Raw genomic sequence first — 21,799 nt, forward strand, 5'->3', positions numbered from 1 at the left:
TGGATGAGAGTATAATTCTTTGGATTTCACACTTGGTCAGTATCTGAATTTTATGATGCAGTTGTCAGCTCAAAGAGTGTACCAAAACATGTATTTTAGGATAAAGTATGTTTTAAAATGCATACATAAGACTCATATGGGTTTAAATTTTTATTTTGTGATAAATTCAGAGTCAAATATGTATTTAAATATGGACAGAATGGACATGAGCAAACATTGGCAAAACTGGCACATACTAGATATGATCCACCCAGCCCTTCTCAGCTCAGACTGTGACCACATTTAAAGCTGTATTGTTCCATTATAAACAGTCATAGGTTCTTAAGATGGTGAGAGTTATTAGAAGACTCCTATCCTCCCACCCCCCTCCAAGCTATAATTTCCAGAGTAGTTTAACAATCATTCTTTCTTCCTTGGGAACTCCGGGAATTGCAGCTCTGTGAGGGGAATATAGGTTTCCTAATAACTCTCAGCAGCACCCTTAACAAAATACAGCTCCCAGAATTCTTTGGGGGAAGCCATGACTGTTCAATTGGAATGCTACTGCTTTAAATAGTGTAGGTGTGGTCTCTACACATTTAATGTGCTCCCATGTGTCCTCACTTCAGCTCCAAACAGATTACTAGCCCTGTTGTTGAGAGCCTGCTCCTGGACAAGGTTCCTCCATCAAGGGCCGTGGCCTGCTGGATGTGCCATACAGAGGCAACAAGCCATTAGTGTGTTTATGATCAAGGAAATGAGTGTGTTTGGGTGTTCTTTGCCTGATACTTCCCAGTTCTGTGCATGTCTGTGACACCATGAGAACAACTCACAGTCAACTCCAGGATAAATGGTTTTGGGAATTAACACGTGGAGCGTGGCCAGGGCTTTGCATCAGAACCCAAAGGGCATTTTGCACTTCTTTCAGTGTGGATTTAAAGACCCGTTATCTGCCAAACATTTCAGATCTGTTCTTCTCTTCTCCCAGTCCTAATCACCCTGGTCAGAGAGAGCTTGGCCTAGCGACATTAGGTATCTCAGAAATAAATGATAAACAAAAATCATAGAAGCATGGAGTTGGAAGGGTCCCAAAGGGCCATCTAGTTCAATCTCTCCAATGCAGGAATAATTTGCATGTGTGAAATTCTTCCTGCCTTCTCTGTCTCTTTCTCTTTCTCTTTTTCTCTTTCTCTCTCTGGTTATCAGTTGTGATGTTCTTGTCTTGTTTTTCTGCTGTTGATCAGACAAGCCTTGAATGTGTGATGTTCCAAAATAAAAGCCTCTCTTGCCCTCCCAACCCTCAACCAGACTCTCTTTGCTTCCACCTCCTACTCAACCTCCCCTCCATATCTCTCTTAGTTGCGTACCTGAAGGACCGAAGGCTGAGTGGAGGATCAGGTATCCCCTCCCCCAATGTCTGCTCACTGTCACATCCACATGCTGCATGTACCCCCCCCCTCGCCCCCATCCTCTCCTTATTGTGCATTGCTGCTGTACAGAGTGTGCTTTTCTGCTGCAGCTTCCATAGTTGGTCCTGCAGTAAAGAGACAGGCAAGTAAACAGGCGACTGAGGCTGACAGAAAAAGAAGCATCTGCCCTCCCCCTGCTGCATCTGTAGCATGACTCACACACTATGGGAAGCGCGCAGCTATGTCATTCCAATGGCGTTTGTTGAAACAGATGAGTTTTCCCCAAAAAAGATTTGCCGCTGTGCTTTCCAAGGCAGCCTTCCTCATCCTGGTGCTCTGCAGGTGTTTCAGACTGCAACTTCTATCAATCCCAGCTTCCTATGGCCACACTGACTGGGACTAATGGGAGCTGTGGTCTGAAACATCTGGGAGGTACCAGCTTTCAGGAGGCTGGCCAAAAGCATCCTGAGTGTGTTGTTGGTGTGATACCTTCCTGCTGATAGTCACAGCTTCCCACAGGTTGTTTGGCAGCAGCATCACACCTGACTGAATCCCAAAACACGCTGTTCCTGGGGGTTTGCAATTTCTCTTCAACAGCCACGCATGTGCACTTACAAATCCTAGGGTGTCCCTCTTGGAATATATATATTTTTAAAGAAGGTTAATGACCAGGCATGGCATTTTCACGTGTCTTGCAATTATGAGTGCACCCATGACTTCTTGGATTTTGTGCATCTTGGCACAGAAAGGGAATTGTGCTCAGCTGAACTTTAGAGTTGGGGGCCCTGTTCATGGGCAGATGCACAAGAGCGGAGTCAGCATGGCCCTTGACCAGCATGGGATATAAAGGTAAAGGTACCCCTGCCCGTACTGGCCAGTCGTGTCCGACTCTAGGGTTGTGCGCCCATCTCACTTAAGAGGCCGGGGGCCAGCGCTGTCCGGAGACACTTCTGGGTCACGTGGCCAGCGTGACGAAGCTGCTCTGGCGAGCCAGCACCAGCGCAGCACACGGAAATGCCGTTTACCTTCCCGCTAGAAAGCGGTACCTATTTATCTACTTGCACTTAAGGGTGCTTTCGAACTGCTAGGTAGGCAGGAGCTGGGACCGCAGATGGGAGCTCACCCCGCCGCGGGGATTCGAACCGCCGACCATGCGATCGGCAAGCCCTAGGCGCTGAGGATTTACCCACAGCGCCACCCGCATCCCAGCATGGGATATAAGACCATGCAAAAAGGAGAAAAGGCTATCAATAAGAGGAGAGAGGGCTATCAATAACTACTAGCCATGATGGGCTGTTCTGCCTCCACAACCAGAGGTAGCAATACTTCTGAATACCTGTTGGTGAAAACTAGAGGAGGAGAGAGTGCTGTTGTGCTTGGGTCCCACTTGCTGGTTTCCTGCAAGCATCTGCTTGGCTGCTGAGATGTTGGGGATTGTGTGTCAGTGGCAGAGCAGGGCACGCAGGAGGTGCATCCAGGCACAGAGAGTCACTTTGCTTCCCACCCTGTCCCACCACAGCCCTACCTGCTACTTAGTTTTGCCGGTCACCTGTGCCTCTTACATCGGTGAGGGAAGCAAAAAAAAGGGGGGTGATGGAGCCTCAGAACAGTGGTAGAAGAATTTATTTTGCAGCTTGGCATGCCCCATGTGTGTTTTGGCACTCTGCAGTCTTCAGGAGCAACTGGGTCACATTCTGCTTGTTGTGGCTGTTTGCTTAGGCCAGGGTTAGCTTCTCCTGCAGCCCTCCAGATGTTGCTGGACCCTGACCTCCATCATCCCAAGCCTTTGGCCAGGTTGGCTGAGAGGGCAGATGGCAGGCTCCTGTACCTAGAGCACATCATTCTGAAATTCTTCACACAAGCCATCGTCTGGCAAGCCACCCACTGTCTCCCACACAGTCAGCTTGGTCATGTCTTTGGGGTTTGATTGCTGGGCTGGTTTGTCTGCCTTCCACAACCTGGTGCCTTCCAGATGTTTTGGACTATGAATTCACAGAGGAGAGGGTGATCAACGGCTACTAGCCATGGTGGCTATGCTCTGCTTCCACAGTCCAAAGCAGTAATGTTAGAATACCAGTTGCTGCAAATCACAGGAGGGGAGAGTGTTCTTATATTCAGTTTCCAGTTTCCCACAGGCATCTCTGAGAACAGAATGCTGGACTAGATGGACCATTGACGTGATCCAGCAAGCTCTTTTTGTGCCCTTGTGTTCTTACGCCTCAAGAGTTGGTGCATGGCTAGGGCTTGAGTGGCTGAAGGCTGCTGGGCTTTAGGCGCTCTCTGAGGCCAGGGGCTTGATGTTGCTTCTTCCCTCTCCTGTGGCAGCTTTGCTCGTCTTTGTGGCGCTCACTCCGCCCGGACCCTCCCTGGTCCGCTGTTTGTCCCTGGCAGAAGCATTGATGCTCTCTCTCTCTCTTTCTCTCCCCATAGTGCCCTCTGCCAGTATGACGCGCCTGGCCCGCTCCCGCACGGCTTCCCTCACCAGCGCCAGCTCTGTGGAGGGCGGGGGCAACCGCCCAAGAGCCTGTACCCACTCGGAGAGCAGCGAGGCCATGGGGCAGATCAACCACACCATGGAGGTGTCCTGCTGAGGACCTCCACCTTACTCCTCCTCACCGTCTTCTTCACGGGTGACCTCGAGGGCCCACTCATCCAGTCACTCTCCAGCTGGCTCCATCCCCTGCGGCTTCCTGTGGCTTTAATTTCTTTTGCCGTCTTTCTTTTCCTTTCACATTATGGAATACAAAGTTGGGAGGGGGCATAGGGAGAGTGGGAAGCAGCAGCAGCTTGATGTCAATGGCCACCTCCACCCATAGGCCCAGGTGCCATTTTGAACCAGGGCGATTCCCTTGGGTTGGTTTCTAGCTGGCTTGGAAGCGGCAGGCATGTCCCTCTGCACAGCTTGAGGCAAGGCGAGCAGGAGGGATGTTTTACACCTGCTTAGCCAGGGTGCCTCTCCTTCAGAAAAGCCACTCACCCAGTGAGTCAGAAGGGGGAGAGTGTTCTCGTGGGCCCTTCAGCTTAGATGCCCAACAATTAATCCACAGTGTACCCGTTCGGTGGTTTACTTACTTGATTTATTTTCAGACACTTATATCCCTCCTTTTCCTTTTCCAAGGAGCTCAAGGTGGCATACATGGTTCACCCCTCCTCATTTAATCCCCACAACAACCCTGTGAAGTAGGCTAGTTGAAAGAGGCAGTGACTGGCCCAAGGTCCTCGTCTGACACTCCAACCACTTTACAGCACTGGTTCAGGAAGGAGGGAAATTGCAACCTTGAAGGCAAATGCCTCTTAGTTTCTACCCTTCTCTTTGGCTTTGGAGCACAAGCTTTTTAGTTCCACAGCTTTGGAAAGCCTTTTTGGTGGCTGACTCTGTGCCGGCAGGTTTTGCTGGAAAGACAACAGAAATTGGGGCTTAACTGGGTAGGAACTTGTCCATAGAGTCGAGCCGTTTCTCCAGCTTGCTGTAGAAAACCATCCATGGGGGTCCTATTGCATCATTTCCTTCCCCTACATGTAAATTCAGTCCAAAGCAGAAAGTGGGAAGTTGTGTGCGCCCCCCCCCCCCCATACTAGGAATGAGCAGCAAGACTTTCCAAGCATAAGGGGTAGGGAAAGGTCATAGTTGGTTTTAGGATTTGTTTGGGGTTTCCTCAAGCCTTTTAACCAGTGCTATAAATGGCCATTGGGTAACACTTGTTGCAATATAAGCTGCCCCTACTACCATAGCTTATTAATTTTTTTAAAAGGACAATCAGTGGCGGGAATCAAAAACACAAGGGCACATTTACGCATGTTTAGACCATGCTAACCCTTGTGGCTCTCCCCTCAGGAATAGTAGATGCTTGATACTCTTGCACAATAACTGTTCCCAGGATGCTTTCCTTGAAGGACCCCCCCCCCCCCTAGAAAGCAGTGCTGGGTTGTGCATATGCTTTTAGGCTCAGCAGGAATAAGTAGCAGAAGCTTATCCAGCCTCAAAGAGGGAAAATGGGGCCCAGGAACATGACATTTATTTAGTTATTTAAAATATTTGTTTCCTGTTCTTGATCAACAGACCCAGAGCAGGATACATGAACTATTTTAAAACACAACACAGAAAATAAAAACATAAAAATATTCCCAACTAGGCAGACACCCTTGGGGGTGTTATACTCCAGCCTCTACTGTGTAAGGCTTGTGTTGATGGGGATAAAGAGTTTCCTCCCCCAAAACAGCCCTATAGGGGACTGGTCACATCTCCTCCATGCTCCCGCCTGTATGAAAAAACAGGTAGCCTCATGGAAGGCCCTGATCCCGAAGTTTTGTCTGCGGCCCCCTCTGCACCCCAGGGATGTGATGGATCATGTGAAGGTGCTGGGATATCTGCCCCCAGACTGTGCCTGTCCACATTAGATGCTGTATCCACTTAAGTTCTACTCTGAGTAGAACTAGCACTGGATAGAGGCCATTGTTCCACTTGACCCACAGGAGCACCCAGTCTCTCGCCCACACAACAGCAGCCTCTGTGGTTTCCCTTATGAAGTATTTCATCTAGTATTTATTTACTCGCTGTAATGTCATCACAGTTAAAGGGGGGGGTAAAAAGGCAATGTTCATTTGAATTTCCTCCCCACTCTTTTCCTGTTGAGTAGATTGTGAGCCTGTGAGCAAGGGTCTTCTTGTGTTTTAATATCTGTATGGCTGTATGGCACTTAGAAAAAAATAGACTCTTTAATAAGCATTAAATGATAATTACTCTTATATTCAAGAAGTTACCCATAAGTTCCATTGGTCCTTTCATTAGATGGAGGCTTTCAGGGGGGCAATTCTATATGCATTAATTAACGTTACAGGATACGTTCCTCCAATTCCAGCAAAGAGGCTTACAGGATCCTCACTTCAAAAGGTGCCCTGTTTGCCTAGCATCCAGCCCCTTCACTCTGTCCCCTCACGATGTGGTTATGCTTCGTACTAGCATGCCACCCTGTCATCTTGTGCTTTGTCCTTCCTGACTTTCTGAAGGATTCCCCTGCAACCACCTGAGTGCTCTCTGGTACAGTGCCTCATTTCCGTTCTGGCAGCACCACAAAACCAGAGGGAAGCAAACGTGTGTGTCCTCTAGGATAGGTCTCAGGCAGCCCCCCACCCCACCCCGTGGCTCTGGGGCTGTTAATTTATTGAGGTCTTTCCATTTCAATTCATCTCAGAACCCCTTTCAGAGTTTGGAGGAGGAACAGTTAGCAAGAATTTGCCTTCACATTTCTTCTCAAGTTCCGCACATTCATGCCTTTGAAGAGACGATTCTCCCTACTCGCTCTGCATTACTGTAAGCCTGCTATTGACGTGAAACCAGAAAGGCTCTTGTCCATGCCACTCTGGGCTCCAAATGAGCCAATATACCCTTCTCCTTCCTTTCCCCAAACTGCTGCTGGACCACCCAGCCCATCGTTCTTGCTGAATCCCAAATGCATCCTTACCGCATCCTGATCTCATGTCAGACACTCAGTTCTTTTTACTGATGAAACACCCCACCCACATCACCTATCTTGCACATCGCTGCGTTTCCACGCAAGCAAAGAGCTTGAAGTGGGGTTTGGCCCAAAGAGCAACAAGCAGCTTGCGAGGAGTTCTGTCTCGCCTCTCTGCTACTCGGCAGGCTTTGCACCTGACTTTCTCGCTCCTGACAGTACGCATGTCAAGGGGTATATATGTGTGCGTAGCCCAGGCATCTTTGCATTTAAATGGTTTGATGTTGCCACAACCAGTCCAGACACACTCTCTGTTTGATGTAATCTTCTAATCTCAGACTCTTTTATTTTGTGTGCTTCCTTCTAAACTTTAAATATGAATGATTGAAGGCTACTAGGACCCTCTTTTACTGTAGATCAGCTTTTGCCAACCTGGGACCCTCCAGAGGTTGTTGGATTACAGCTCCCATCAGCTCCTCAGCATCACACACCCAAGTTGGCTGGAGCTGAAGGAAGTTGCAGGAGAGAACACCTGCTGGAGGGCACCTGGTTGGAGGAGGCTGCTGTAGATATTGTTGCCTTTTTTCTTGATGTGTTCTTTCAGATGAGATAGATCTATAAATTCCTATATATAATATTTATCTTGGATTCCACCCCTGCCATTTACTTGTAGCAATTGGCAACCAATGTGCAGCTTTTCATTTGAAGGTGATCTAGCTATTACTGCGGGGTGGGGGTGGGGGGAATTGGATTTTTTTAAAGAAACATTTTCCTGATTAAGGTGGAATTTAATGGATTTCTTTTTTCTGTATGAGGTGAAATGTAATATTTTTGTGCATGATGGTTGTTGATGCTCTCTGGTTGCATTGATGCCACAATATCTACAAAATGTAAAACAAGGCAAACAAACAAACAAACCCATTGATGTAGAGAGGATTATTGTGTTGAAAACTAATAAAGATATTAAGATCAAGCAGACTCACTTTGCAGTCGAAGCGGCAGCTTATTCACAAGTGCCACATTTATTTATTTACTGTTAGCAGAATCCAATATATCAGGGCTGGGGAACCTTCCAAGCCCAGGGGCCAGATTGTGACCTCCCTTGAGGCAACTTGTAGGTGGGTGGAGCTGCCTACCTGTCAATCACCTGATGTCATAATGAGATCAGGTGACCTTTTTCTGACTATTTTCCACAGCACTTTGAATGGGGCTTCTGAGGAAATCCCATTCAGAGCACTCTGAATATTTTTTACATGCACCACCCCTCCAAAAAAGTTGTGTTGACACATGCCATGTGATTCAATTTGTTTTGATTCAATCCATAAGCCAGTGGTTTTCAAGCAGTGTGCCATGGAGTGCCTTGAATGATGGTCAGGGGTGCCACAGGCGACACTGGTCTCTGTCCCTCTTTCCTTCCCTCCCCCCTCTGATGCTCTCTTGTGTCTTTGCCTCCCAAAGGCTTGCACAGCTGTCTGTTGCAGCAGTCCTGGCTACATGCTCCCTAGGTGAATGAATGGTGCCTCTGGGACTGGTCAGGGGGTGCTCCCCAGTCCCCTGTGGGGCAGTGTGAGGAGGCACCTCTTTTTGGGGTGGGATGAGGGGCAGCTCAGACCAGGAGCAGCAGCTGCGGCTGCCCAGAGAACTCCCAAGGAGAGGGGAGAAGAGAGGAGGCTGAGAAAACACTCTGCAAGGGAGGGTGTTCGAAAAAGGGGTGAGGGGCTGCCAGCTCTGCAGGCAAGGTGTGACATAATTGGGCTCCTCAGCCCCATAGGGGTGCCGCAGAAAGAATGTAGTTGGTCAAGGGAGCTGTGGACCCATAAAGCTTGAAAATATTTGCCATAAGCGATTATATTTTCCAATGTGATTTATGCCACCATCTGCCAATATTGTCCTCATGCACTCTACTTAAGACAACAGGGCAGCCTCTATACAAAAGAATAAATGGACACAAATGGACATCAGAAATGACGATATCAAGAAAGAAGAAGAAGAAGAGTTTGGACTTGATATCCCGCCTTTCACTCCCCTTCAGGAGTCTCAAAGCGGCTAACATTCTCCTTTCCCTTCCTCCCCCACAACAAACACTCTGTGAGGTGAGTGGGGCTGAGAGACTTCAAAGAAGTGTGACTGGCCCAAGGTCACCCAGCAGCTGCATGTGGAGGAGCGGGGAATCGAACCCGGTTCACCAGATTACGAGTCTATCGCTCTTAACCACTACACCACACGTGGGGAAACATTTCCACTTCCCGGAACCCGCTATAATTGACATTAAGATGGACATACTGGAACAAATGAATTTCAAAGGGAGACTGCAACCTGTAGATAATGTAATTACCAGTATTAAAACTGTTAATAGCAGAATACACTCAGTACTATTCTGATTTCCTCTCAGTGTTTACAGTTCTCTTCCTCAACCATGTAGACCTACAACTCAGGATGTAATGAGCTCATGCATCTGTTGAACTGGACTGCTGTCCACGAAAGCTTAAGCCATTATAATAAATGTGTTGGTCTCTGAAGTGCCACAAGGCTCTGACTTGCTGCTTCTTGCCTTGACGCTCCAGGTGAACACATCCAACAGCAACAACTCCTCTCCTCTAACAAACGGGTGTGAGGAGGAGAACAGCCCACAAAGAAAGGTGAGGATAGAATGGGCAGCCCGCTGGCAAAGCACAATTGCTTCCTCTGTCCCCTTTGCCATATCTCAGGGGTGGGAAACACTTTTCATCCCAAGGGCCAGATCCCCTTGTAGGGAACTTTTCAGGGGCTAGATGTAAATGATGGGCAGGGTCAGAGGCAAAAGTGGGAAGAGCAAGACATTTGACTCTTAACCTTTGTGCAATAGGCTCCCTTGCAGTAGTGCAAAACCCAGATACATACAAACCCACATACGCAAACGTCTCTCCATCCAGGCAAGTGAGAGGCCTTCTCACCATTCAAGAATATATTCTAGCCAAAGAGAAACAGTTGCTGTGGAGCAGGACCAGGGAGCAGAACGGGAATGGTTTAAGGGAGACCTACGGGAAGTGTGTCATCTCTGCATGCGGGAACTGTGAAAAAAAAGCATATTTGACTCCAGTCCGCCTTGCACATATTGCTAGAGTTGGTTCCCCGCATGTATCGAAAGAATTTACTGGCACTTGTGGTATTGCATAAGTGCTTAACTTTTGGAAAGAACCGAGAGCACCGTCGGAGCCCCTGAGGAAGAGGAGCAGCAGCAGCCCGGCTGGGGCAGAAGACGGAGCGAAGCGCCCCAGGGCTCTTTGGCGCACTGCCTGTGGTTGCTAAAAGCGGCTTTGTAACGATATCTTAAAAACTAAAGGGGCGGCCAGCGGAACTCCCTGCTACGAGGACACGGAGGAGAGTGAGCGGCTGCCTCAGCTTCAGGGAACCGCGAAATAGCTCCTCCCTCTTGGGCGGGGTTTTGCGGCTCCGCCCCGTAGCGTCAGACGAGGCTTTTCCCCGCGCGCAGGCTCATCTGGGCATTCGTGGTTCCGGGTGCGTCCGGCATGGCGAAAGCGGCCAAGTGCGCCAAGGTGGGTTTGGCGGCCGGACCGCGGCCTGAGGGGCGGCTAGTGGGCGGCGGCGGGGAGGCCTTAGCACCTCGCTCTCTCTTTCTCTCTGTGCTCCGCAGGTGGAGGAGGCGGCGGCGGCGGCGGCGGCGGCGAGTGACTCGAGCGCCCTCTCCGCCTTCCTGGGCTGGTGCGCCGACGCGGGCCTGGAGCTGAGCGCTAAGGTACGGCCCGCCAGGGGCTTCCGCGGGCCCGAAGGGATTGGGCCAGCCGCTCCCTGCCGGCGGGGAGAGACTGGCCGAGGGGGAAAGGCCCCTCCATTCCCCCCCCGGGGGGAAACGAGAGGCTTCCTTGCCGAGGCCCCGTGGCCAGGTGTTAAGGGGAGGCCGCTCTTCATTCAAATTCCCTTTGAATTTCACCTGCCCTTTGCGGGTGACTCCTACTCCCAGGCGGCTCACACAACACAGGGGGAGGAAGTGCGGTTCCCAGCAGTAAAGGAGCGGAAGGCAGTGCAGAACCACCCGGAAAATTCAAGCCGAAATGAAACTTGTAGCAGTAAATATGCACCCGTCCTGATAATAAAATGCTTTAAAACAAAAACATTCATCCAAAGGAACCGGGCAGCAGCAAACAGGAACCGGCATGAATAAGATAATGAAAACCTGGAGTTTTAAGACTTGTAGTAACTTTAATCTTGTTACTTCACATGCATCAATCAGCACCATTTTACTCTGCATTAATCTAGTCTGGCTCCTTTTCCTGCTTCCATTCTAACAGCTGCTAATGGTCGGTTAATATTGCCACTCTGGGGGAGCTAAAATAGTTAGAAAATGGCTGTATCACTCTTTAGTTACCTGACTTGTGTTACTGGGAAATTGGAAGGGGGGGTGAGAGACACCCCCCAAACGAGAAAATAACAGCAACATATCTGCAAAGGCATTGCATCTGCAAGGGAAGCTCAGCTCAGGAGCCTGTGACTCCCCACTGAACCCCAGGTCTGCAGCAAAGGAAAATAGCAATTCACTGATAAATGTATCTATGTACTGGCTGAGTGGGGAAACTTCAGAAATTCATAAGAAGCCACTTGTATTAATCTTCAGTTCCAATGGCATTTAGGACCCATGGAAGTGAGGTATAAGGGGTGGAGTGAGAGAGCCCACTGTAATCCCCAAGATGTACAGTCCTGCCCATCTGCAGGGCCTTCCTAAGGAGTCATGACTGGTGATAGCCCAGACAAGAAAAAGGGTTGCATTTGACTTGACTTAGCGACCAGGGAACTGTAAATTCTTTCCTTTGTACTGTGATGAAGTGTGAAAGACTATATTTGAGTGACAGGGGCATGCCTGGATCTCAAGTTCTACCTGAGACCATGCCTTTTCTGTGACATATCTATGTCTTGATGAAGCATCTTGAGATGTATTATGGGAAACTTTGGGAAACTTTGAAATACAGGTGTAACCCATTGATTAGGCTTCTGGCTCCTTCATCTTTGTGGTAGTAGGAAGTCTTGTTGCAACAATAAAGATCAGGCTCCAAGTACTCCCGATTACACTTGTGAGTACAAAAGGGTAATTAAACTATTAAGGGTTGGCTTTTGTGACGCTAACCAGGGACCTGTAACTAAGGGTTGTAGTAAAAAAAACAGCTTTTGGAGTTGGAGAAAAAACTTTCTTTTCTTGTGTTGTAGGTCAGCGTGAGCAGAGAGGGCACAGTAGCTGATTATGGCTTGGTGGCCAGGGAAGACATTGAGGCAGGAGAAGTCCTTTTCACCATCCCAAGAACGGCAGTCCTTTCGCAGTACACAAGCCCCCTTTCTTCCCTACTAGAGAAAGGTACAGGAATGGTTTTGGGGGGATTCTGTAGCTTCATTAAAAGCTTCATGTTCATTGGGCAGCCTGTCCAACCAGGTGCCCTCCAGCTGTTTTGAATTACAACTCTCAGCCCCAACCAGCATCAGTGTGCTTTCTATCATATAGAATAGCCTTTGCTAAGTAGGTACCCTCTATTAATATATCCATATTCTCTGCATGTGTCTGGTTGTGCTAAAGGAGGTAGAGGCCCCCAGATTGCTGACCTATGGTGTACAGTATTGACAGCCAGCCATGGTAATGATAGGAATTATAGTCCAACAGCTGGAGGGCACCAGGTTGATGGAAGGCTGTGCTATTGTCCTATAAAGAAGAATGTGCATGTTGATACTTGTAAATGGCGTGGAGGAAACAGCAAACTCCTCAGTAAGCTTCCAGATTCTTCAGAATGCCCCAAACTGTGTCATCCTTGAGTGAGATTGGAGAGTTGTGTTCTCAACTATGGACGTAGGTTTCTGGCTGATTTGGCTTGCTCTCTTAACAGATAATAGTTTTGGCGTTCTTACACTCTATTTTATTTACCTTTAATAGAGCAAGCCTCTCTGGAGAGTCAGTCCGGCTGGGTTCCGCTCCTGCTTTCTTTGCTTCATGAATCCACAGCCAGTGATTCTCGTTGGGGGCCTTATTTGTCACTGTGGCCTAACTTCAGGGGTCTGGATCACCCCATGTTCTGGTAAGAGGGGAGGCTGTTTGGCTGTGTTCTGCCAGCACCCAGCTTCCTCAGGTAAATCAGTTGCAGCACATCTTCACCAAACAAATTTGGAGCCCAGAGCAGAGTCAACCACCTCAAGGATGCTTGTGAAGCATGTAGCTCAGAAAATGAGGCTGGGCTGGGCATGGTCAGGTGCTTGTGCTGGAGCGTATCTTCATGACTCCAGTCCTAGGCCTTTCATTCCCCCTTGTTATGCCAGAAAATGCAGGCAGGCACTGTAGTTTCTTCCATAGGAAGAAATTAAAGACTTTTGACACTGGTGTTACCAGCTTGGTGGTGCTTAAGGGTAGTGCTTGAGATGTTTGATTGAGAGGCTAGTTTATTTCTGGATGATAATGGTGACATGTTTGAACCTCGGGCAGGTTTGTGTCTACCCACCTCCACCTCTTTGTTCACAGTTTCTTAAGAATAGGTTTAAAAACACTTGAGAGTGGGTCATCTAAACAACAGTCACGTGAGAATCAAATATTAAGCTGGTGTTAATAAGTGCTTCTTTTTATGATGGGGTGGGGGGGAGTGATGTAGAGAGTAGTATAATGAAAGGGTGTTTTGGTGAGGGAGGTGCGTAGAGTGCAGAAACCACACTCTAGTCTCGGATTAGGAAAACTAGGATGGATTGAGAATACATAGTGGATCTTTCAGATACCAAGGTGATAGCTAGATCTCAGATGAGGGAGTAGCCAGCTTGTCAATACTGTTCAGCACAAGTGAGCAATCTGGGGGACTCTACTTTCTTCAGCACAGCTAATCCACCCAGTCTGGAGAGGAAGAGAAGATGGGGCTATGGATGAAGGAGATAGAGGGTGCTTGGTGTGGGGCTTTGTGTGTGCATGCATGCATGAGAGAATGGATGGAGTGAAGAGGAAGAAAGAAAGTGGATGTTCCATCCACTTTCTGCTTGGGTGCCACTTCTGCAACTGGTTTGTAGTGGCTTGCTGCTTTCTGGCCAAGAGAGTGTAGCCTGCTGTACAGGAACCATTTTGATTGTTCACTTACTTGGCTTCTTGCTTAAAGAAAGAAACTGCACCTTCTGCTTGCTGTTTTGTACAGGAGTAAAGAAGAGCAGATGAGACTTCTGCAAGGAACAGGGATTCCAGAAGCTGTGGACAAGGACTTGGCCAATATCCAGACAGAGTATTCCACCACCATCCTGCCTTTCCTGAAGGCCCACCCAGATATATTTGACCCTGAGGTGCACACTCTGGAGCTCTACAAGAAGCTGGTGGCCTTCGTCATGGCATACAGGTGAGAGAGAGAAAAGGTGGAAGCCATGAGTGGTCCCTCTCTAAACTGCCAAGGGGCGAGCAGGGTGTATACTGTTGCTTTCCACCGGGACACTCTGGTTTGGAGTTTAAAGAGATGGCACCTGAGAGGCATTCAGGTTGAGAAACTAAATATATGTAGGAAGTGAGTTGATAGAGGAGTCCCAGATGGGGTTCAGTTTTTGGTGAACTGAGAAGGCAGAAAAGCAAAAGTTGCCTATCAACAAAGAAGAGAAGTGTCACTGCTGTGCCTCTCTTCCTTTCCACATCTCTGGCCTTGGACAGTTGGAACTTTCCTTGCATAAACCACAGCAGGGATGGGGAACCACAGGCCCAGAGGCCAAATGTGCCTACCTGGCCCTTTGCTGGCCCTTGGCACTCTTCCCCAGGCTGGAATGTGTCTTTGAACTCTGATAATGCTTCTTGTTTGCTTGGATGAAGGGCGGGGTTTGAGGGAGTATGTGTAGAAACAAGCCTCCGGTGGGAAGTTAAGCTTTCTATCCTTCGCTCTGCCGCCTTTTGCCTCTGGCCCCTCCTAGGTTGCACCTGTAGAGAATGCGGCCCTCAGACTGGAAATGGTTCTGCATCCCTGCTCTACAGACTGTCTTTATAGTTGAGCATGTAAACTGGTATGTTGAGGCAGGAATATACAAATGAACAAATAACGTATGTTAGAGGAGCAGACTTAGGTTTTACTGAAGAAAGATGCTCCACTTTTTAACTGTAATGTCCTGCAGCTCCCAGAGCTTGAATTTAAAGAGGCTCATCTAGGGTGCCCCAGCATCCTAGAACAACCTTTCTCGACCTCAGGTCCCCAGATGTTGTTGGACCATAACTCCTATCATCCCTGAGTGCTGGTCCTTCTCACTAGGTATGTTGGGTTTTTTTAGTCCAACCACATTTGGGGACCCAAGGTTGAAAAGGGCTGTTCTATGCTGCTTGGGCACCCTAGATGAGGCTCTTTAAAGGAAAGCTCAGATTGAGTTCAGGGGCAGGTCTTGGATTGTGTGTTGCAGTTTCTAAACTAGTAGCCATTTTCAGAGCCACGTGCATCTCTTTCCGTCTCACCAACCTCAACATAATTTGGCTGTACTTAAAGCTGCCTCGGTTTAGTATCTCCCTGCTTTGTTCCCCACCAGTTTCCAGGAGCCTTTGGATGAAGAAGAGGAAGATGATGAGGAGGAGCCCAATCCCCCAGTGATGGTGCCCATGGCAGATCTCTTGAATCACGTGGCTGACCACAATGCCAACTTGGAATATTCGCCGGTGAGCAGAGCATACAGAGCTTAAATTTAGTTGAGCCCCTGCGTGTGTGCGTGTGTGTATGCCAACCTCCCCCAGTCTTTCACATCTATTCCCTGAGGTGTGAATTTTCAAAGGGCCAAGTGTTTTTTTCCTGGAGATGTCTGAGCCACAGTCCCCATTATGTGTGTTATGACTTGTTCAGATCAGAGGACTCTTTGTCCTCGATACAGCTCTGCAGTGGCCAAAGGAACAATTCCTTCTTGCAGCAGTTTCTGATTCCATAAGGAAAAGCAGGATATGCCATCTGTAGCTGCTTGACCTGCTGGGATTTTTGCCTGGAGAAAGAGAGTCTTGTGTCAACTCTGCCCATCTTCCTTTTGCCTTGAGGAATGTGCAGAGTTTACTCCCAGTACTGGAAGGCTCAGATGGTTCATTTATTGTTCAGGGGAGACTCACTGTGATGCAGACTGAGAATTCCTGCCATAAGAAAATGACAAAGGTGTCATTCCATTCTGCAGTAGGAATTATTTGTTATGATTGTCTTTGGAAGACTGGTGAAGAAGGTTTAGATCTATGTGTGCCCTCTCTGTGTCCTTCGGCATAATGGGGATGCTTAGCTCATAGCTTCAGCTGATTGTAGCTTAGCTGCTTCTCCTGTTTGGTTAATCAGTGAAATATGTCATTGTGGAGAGCCAAGGATGAAAGGAAAGGAGAAAGAATAGTTGTGTAGAGTAGAAGACAGAATCTCTATCCCCTTTGGAACTTTGTTCTCTTCTCCTCCCTCTGGGGAGAAGAACCTAGAGCATGGCTTACATTGTACCTTGTGGAATTTAAATTGAAGCTGTTTGGGGAGCTGAAATGCCGGAAATTAAACCAAGTACATTTTATCTAGCTCCCAAGTACCAGTAGGAACCCTCACTTGGGCGGCAGCAACATGACTGACACAAGGTCATGCAATTGCTTTTCATAGGCTTGAGAAAATCCCTTCCTAGATTGCTAAGTGAGAGGGACTGCTTGAGTAAGAAGCTGTTGTTTCTTGTTCCCCTCATCACAGTCCCTGAAATCAAACCTGCAAAAAATCTTAATGAAAAAATTTACAGGTCTGTTGTTGGGTAAAAAGGCACACCCTTGATTCAGATCTCAGGCGCACCCTTGATTTTTGGTGCTTGGATTCTGTTTTCATCACTTTGGAAGCAGCTGTATTTGGGCATGCATGGGTCTCACCTATCAGGCCCATCACCTGCAGTGGTTCCTTAGGGTATTGCTTCTCCTTTGGGGAGCATATAGGGGGTAGGTAAAGGCCTGGTTCAGCCAAAAGGGACTTTGCAGGCACTACTGATCAGCTGGTTGACAGGGCCTACAAAGCCTATTTCAAAGTGCTGCATGAAATAGAGCTTTGAGAAGGACTTCTGAAGACCCCTGTGATGCCATGGGGTTGCCAGGCCCAAAAGGGGTTGGAGAGAGAACAGTTTGGCCCATTGAGCTAAAAAGCTCCCCCATCCCTCATGCAGCCTTTCCACAGAGTGTCCTTTCTCGGCAGCAGATGGGTGGGAGGCTCTGCTTTCTTACATCCCTCTCCAGAATTTTCTCTTGTCTTCGAAGAGCATTCACAGCAAATTTGGTGTATTTCAGGGGAATGCTTGGGAGTGTAAGGCAATGCTTCCTAAGAATGAAAAACAGGGAAGACGTCTGCTACTCTACCTTCTGTCTTCCTCCTCCAACTGCATCCCTTTTGCTATTCCTCATCTGTTGCACACATTGCAGGAATGGAGAAAACTGCAGATGAGTGGGGCAGAGGAAAACTTTTTCTTGGGAGATTCTCAGGGCTGGACAGGATCTGTCAAGTTTTACTTCCCTCTTTTGTCTGCAGGAGGTATTGAAAATGGTTGCAACTCAGTCCATCTGCAAAGGCCAAGAGATCTTCAACACTTACGGGGAGATGGCAAACTGGCAGCTCCTCCACATGTATGGCTTTGCTGAACCGTATCCTGGCAACACAAACGATGCTGCTGACATCCAGATGCTGACACTATGCAAAGCAGCACTGCAAGGCAAGAGGCTGGCCAGGAGACACTTTTTTAAAAAAGAAACATAAATCAGCAGAGTAAGAGGATATCTGAAAATCCATCTGTCTCACCTTGTGTTGCTTTTTCCAGCTGTGTTTTTAATTAGGCGGAGGCTGCATTTAAATACAGGTGTTTGTATGTGACTTCTGCAGCTGCTGGTGGCATCCAGAGCAGAACAGCTTGATTACTTTGCTTCCCAATTTTGCATAACTCCTCCTGGGTCATAATGCCAATTTAAAACAAAATAATCTGAAGGCATGGAACTTTCCTCCATGATGTTCTGGATGGTATTCAAGGTTTTTAGTCTCCTCCTCTCCCCTCCCCCCCCACAACTCTGTGGGACAAGTTAGGCTGAGTATGCAATCCAAAGTCTTGTTGGGACTGAGTGAGGACTTGAAGCTGGGCCTCTCTGGTCCCTGCCAGGCACTGTTAGCTGCGGCACTACACTGGATTAGACGAAATGATGCGCTTCTGCTTTTGACTGCAGCCAATGCTCCCTCTGCTGCCTGTTGAACCTGCACCTGCTTTTGTCTCCCTCTCCCTCCACCAGCTACAAAGACAGAAGCTCAACGGCAGCTGGTCTTGGAGCAGTGGGACTTCCTCTGCCAGATGGAGATGGTGGGTGAGGAAGGGGCTTTTGTGATCGGCTGGGAGAGAGTCTTAACTGAAGAAGAGCTGGCCATGGCATTGAAGGTGAGGGCTCTGACTGGTTGCTGCGCCATTAGACTCCTGGGAGGCCATTTTACTCCCATACATGCTTGCTGTGATTACTTAAGCAGTTGACAAGAGTTTTACTTTACAGGGGTGACATGTTGGACTTAATCTGAAGATTCTTTCAGTTTAGATGGAGGGAGGATAACTCCTCTCTGTTGGTCAGTGGAGGTGTGACTTGTGAAGGCTTCTTCCCGTGGCAGGCAGGGAGGCTTGAGGTTGCTTGGGGGCTTGCTTATGCCACTTTGGCACCTGGGCATTGCAGCCCCAGAATAGGAGAAGAGTGCTTCAGCCTTATCTGGTTGGATAAGGAGCAAATTCCTCGGTCAGTCTGTAGATTGCGGGGGGGGGGGCAGCTGTGCTTTGTTTTTTGCTGGGGGCAGCACAATGCACTGGTCATTTTGAAGTCTTTCCAGGGCTTGTCTCCACTGGAGGCATTGCCCATTACAGATGTCGCTCTGGGGGGCTGTCTGTGTGCTTTGATGTTTTTGTGCAAGCCCTCCCTATCCCTGGGTTCTGAGACGCCTCCTAAGGAAGGGCACAGCTAGCAATGGAGAAGCTATTAGTTGGGCAAGTGTGCTTCTCTTTCCTCCAGGGACTGGCTCACTTGCTGGACCAGGGTGAAGATGTGCACATGTACTCTTGGCCTGCTACTGCTGCCTATTTTAATGGACAGGATTTAGAAAATGTAGGAAGCAGCCTTCATTCCACCTCTCACAAGTTCTGCTACATGGCGTGCCAATTCTTCCACTGAGACACTTTAAGTTGTTGCTTTCTGCTGAAGTCCCAGGCAGCTTCCACCATGTTCTCTCTTTATGCAACCACCCCTTCCCCATGTAATCAGCGGTATATTCTGTAGTGGAATGAATGGGGAAGGTCTGAACTTTTTATGCTGTGTGGCAATGACGTATCTTCTGTGGTGCTGTCATTGTTCCCAGGAAAGGGAGAAATGTGGCTAGAGAGATTCTGCTTCCATCCCTTGGGACTTCTTTTTCTGTGGCTTTTGGGGGCCAACAGCCTCACTGACCTTGAGCTCTAAATAGTCTGCCAAATTTCCTGCAGGTGCTTGTCAAAGGACAGTTTTAGTACTAATATATACAGTGGTGCCTTGGTTCTCAAACTCAATCCATTTCAGGAGTCAGTTCCACTCCCGAAACCGTTCTAAAACAAAGACACGGCTTCCGATTGGCTGCAGGAGCTTCCTGCACTCAAGCAGAAGCAGAGTCGGATGTTTGGCTTCCGAAAAATGTTTGCAAACCGGAACACTTACTTCCGGGTTTGCGGCGTTCGGGAGCCAAGCCGTTGCAAGTACCAAGGTAGTTTCTTTTGCTTTGAACATAATCACTAACCAAGTTACATACATGGATTAAATTCTGTGTTCCTTTATACACATTTATATTTCTTGCTGCCTGTTCCAGTTGTCTCAATGGAAACTTAATTTCAAAACATTTTGAATGACTTGTGTCTGCTGTTCCTCCAAATTCTGCCTATGGAAACTAGCAAGTGTCCCGTCCGTCCCCCCCAATTATGTAAACGTCGTATTTTAATGTTTTGCAAGATGCTCTCACAAATTTACTTCATTGTATTATGAATCTCTTCCAGAATGTAACTTAACTTGGGAGAGGGGAAGGTCCATAGATTTAAATCCTGAGAAGCAACAGCAGGATCCCTTTTGGAGAATGTTTACCAACATCTGTGGGGCTGTTGATGCCTTGAAGTTACTTAAGAGACCAAGAAGGTAGCTCTCAATAATTCCAGTTCTTTGTGGCCGTAGGTGCTGACTATGTCTGCAGATGAGTTCAAGGAGTTTAAGGAGCAAGAGACTCAGGAACCCAAAGCAGGCGAGGATGGTGCTATGTTCCTGATGCTCTCAAATACTACTATACCAAGGCTTGAAACCTCCTGGAAGAAGCTGCTCTTTGATGCTACACTGCTAACCCTGAAGTCATACAGCTCAGACTTAAAAGCAGAGGAAGAAATGCTGAGAGACCCTCAAGCTTATGCAAAACTAAGCTCCCGGGAGAAGTTTGCCCTGCAAGTGCGTTATGGCCAGAAGATGATTTTGCACCAGTTGCTGGAGCTAACAAGCTAGCTGCAGCTGAGGAAGGCAAGTGCTGTTGGCCTGGGAGGCTTAGCTAAAGGTTTCTATAAAGGCAGAGGCATTTTATTTTTATATAAAAATGTGTTTCTGTGAGTATCAAATACACCCACAGGTAGCAAAAGACAGTATCTGTTTCTGAATCTGAAGGACATAGCAGTGGGAAATATAGGAGGGCAAACATCTTCCTAGTGTTTTTGAGAAATTGGAACCTGCAGGCCACAAGCTTTCATTGTGGCTTGCTTCTTAATGGGTACTCCAGGAGATGCTGTCTCTGCACAAGACATTCCATTTAGTACTTTTAAGTCCATTTAAGTTATAGTGCAGCTACTGTGGCCTTCATTAATTTTATCTAATTTATCTTTAGCCGTATGAGCCAGTAGTGCCTGCCAATTCAATAAATGTGTTTGAAGCTCCTTTTTTGGGAATGTTTTGCATCTAAAGTGGCCTCCAACAATTATCCTTAAGGTTGGGAAACCTAGGAAGTCACTCAATCCTTGTTCTGTATGTTTAAGGCTACCAATTTACACAGCACAGAATTTACACAACTGGGGAATCTGTGTTTCTGTAGATGCGTTTGGACAACTCCAATCATCCCTGACCATTATGGGCCAGGCCATGCCAGCTAAGACTAATGGAAGTTGGAGTCAAAGGACACCTGGAAAGCCAGTTTCCCCACCTCTTAGGACCCCCTGTACATTAAATCAGCTGGGAAGATGGCCAAGTTTACAATACCTGTGAGACCCAGTAAATATGGCATTAGTCATCTGGGATGTCCCCCTCTCCCGAAGGACTGTGATCAGATCTAGCACTCTAGGTGCAGATGTCTGTGCTGCTGAACAAAGATTAACATGTTTCACTTGCTTACTGTCTAGATGCTCTTCCTCATCCCTGGGAGTTTTCATGCTTCTTTGAAGTTGAAAAAATGTTCCTAAAAACATTTTCATTGTTAAGTCTATTATCATATTTTACATTTTGAATGCCTTTGTAGAATCTTTTACTTTTTCCAACCTTCTTCCCATCCCACCTCTGGCCAGATGAGCTGCATAGATGTATAGTTTGACTAGGCTTGGAGTTTTTAAACAATAAAATTTATTTGTATTGATAAGTGAGAAACCTGTGTTATTGCCACTTTAATGGACACTTTGAGGAGTTAGGGATGAATGGGGTCAAATGGTGTACTGGACAGTTCTATTTACAGAGTATTCTCTCCCCCGTAAATCCTCGATGGTGACTACAGCACCAGGACTATTCATTTTTGAACCCTAATTCATGCCATCTGAAGGTAGAAGGGCCACCTCCTAGTGTACATCCTGCTCTGGCCCTTTGGTTGCTCACTTGGAGGTACCATCTCTAGGCCTGAACATGTGCACTAAGTGAAAGCTCCTAGGTTGTTGTTTTTTTAACTCCCCAGGGAATCAGCAAGAATAGGATTCTTGCTTACATTTTACTGATTCCTCAATTTTATCCTCTTAAGATAGCAG

General features: G+C 47.7%; 2 protein-coding genes across 7 annotated transcripts in view; both read left to right on the top strand.

The window, feature by feature from the left end:
• Window positions 1-7,819, top strand: part of NDRG4 (NDRG family member 4) — a 50,002-nt gene extending 42,183 nt beyond the window's left edge. For 3 of the 5 annotated variants that reach the window (XM_081202195.1, XM_081202193.1, XM_081202196.1), the window contains 2 exons: window positions 1,339-1,377; window positions 3,819-7,819. In XM_081202195.1, the coding sequence (XP_081058321.1) occupies window positions 1,339-1,377; window positions 3,819-3,979 (200 nt within the window). In that variant the 3' untranslated portion in view covers window positions 3,980-7,819. The remainder of the gene's footprint in view (window positions 1-1,338; window positions 1,378-3,818) is intronic. The other 2 variants (XM_081202194.1, XM_081202197.1) reach the window with 1 other exon arrangement.
• Window positions 7,820-10,307: 2,488 nt separating this feature from the next.
• Window positions 10,308-21,431, top strand: SETD6 (SET domain containing 6, protein lysine methyltransferase). Of its 2 annotated transcripts, none has more exons than XM_081202192.1 (9): window positions 10,308-10,377; window positions 10,485-10,577; window positions 12,041-12,185; window positions 12,753-12,894; window positions 13,984-14,178; window positions 15,335-15,461; window positions 17,311-17,491; window positions 18,057-18,199; window positions 19,992-21,431. In XM_081202192.1, exons 1-9 carry the CDS (start codon window positions 10,351-10,353, stop codon window positions 20,307-20,309), a joined length of 1,371 nt encoding a protein of 456 aa, XP_081058318.1. In that variant the 5' UTR covers window positions 10,308-10,350; the 3' UTR covers window positions 20,310-21,431. The 2 variants fall into 2 exon arrangements, with proteins under 2 accessions (XP_081058318.1, XP_081058317.1); XM_081202191.1 differs by having other exon boundaries at window positions 10,336-10,377; window positions 10,482-10,577.
• The last annotated feature ends 368 nt before the right edge of the window (window positions 21,432-21,799 follow it).

This window comes from Podarcis bocagei, assembly GCF_964188305.1.
Source record: "Podarcis bocagei genome assembly, chromosome: 7".
In the NCBI taxonomy this organism is placed as follows: Eukaryota; Metazoa; Chordata; class Lepidosauria; order Squamata; family Lacertidae; genus Podarcis; species Podarcis bocagei.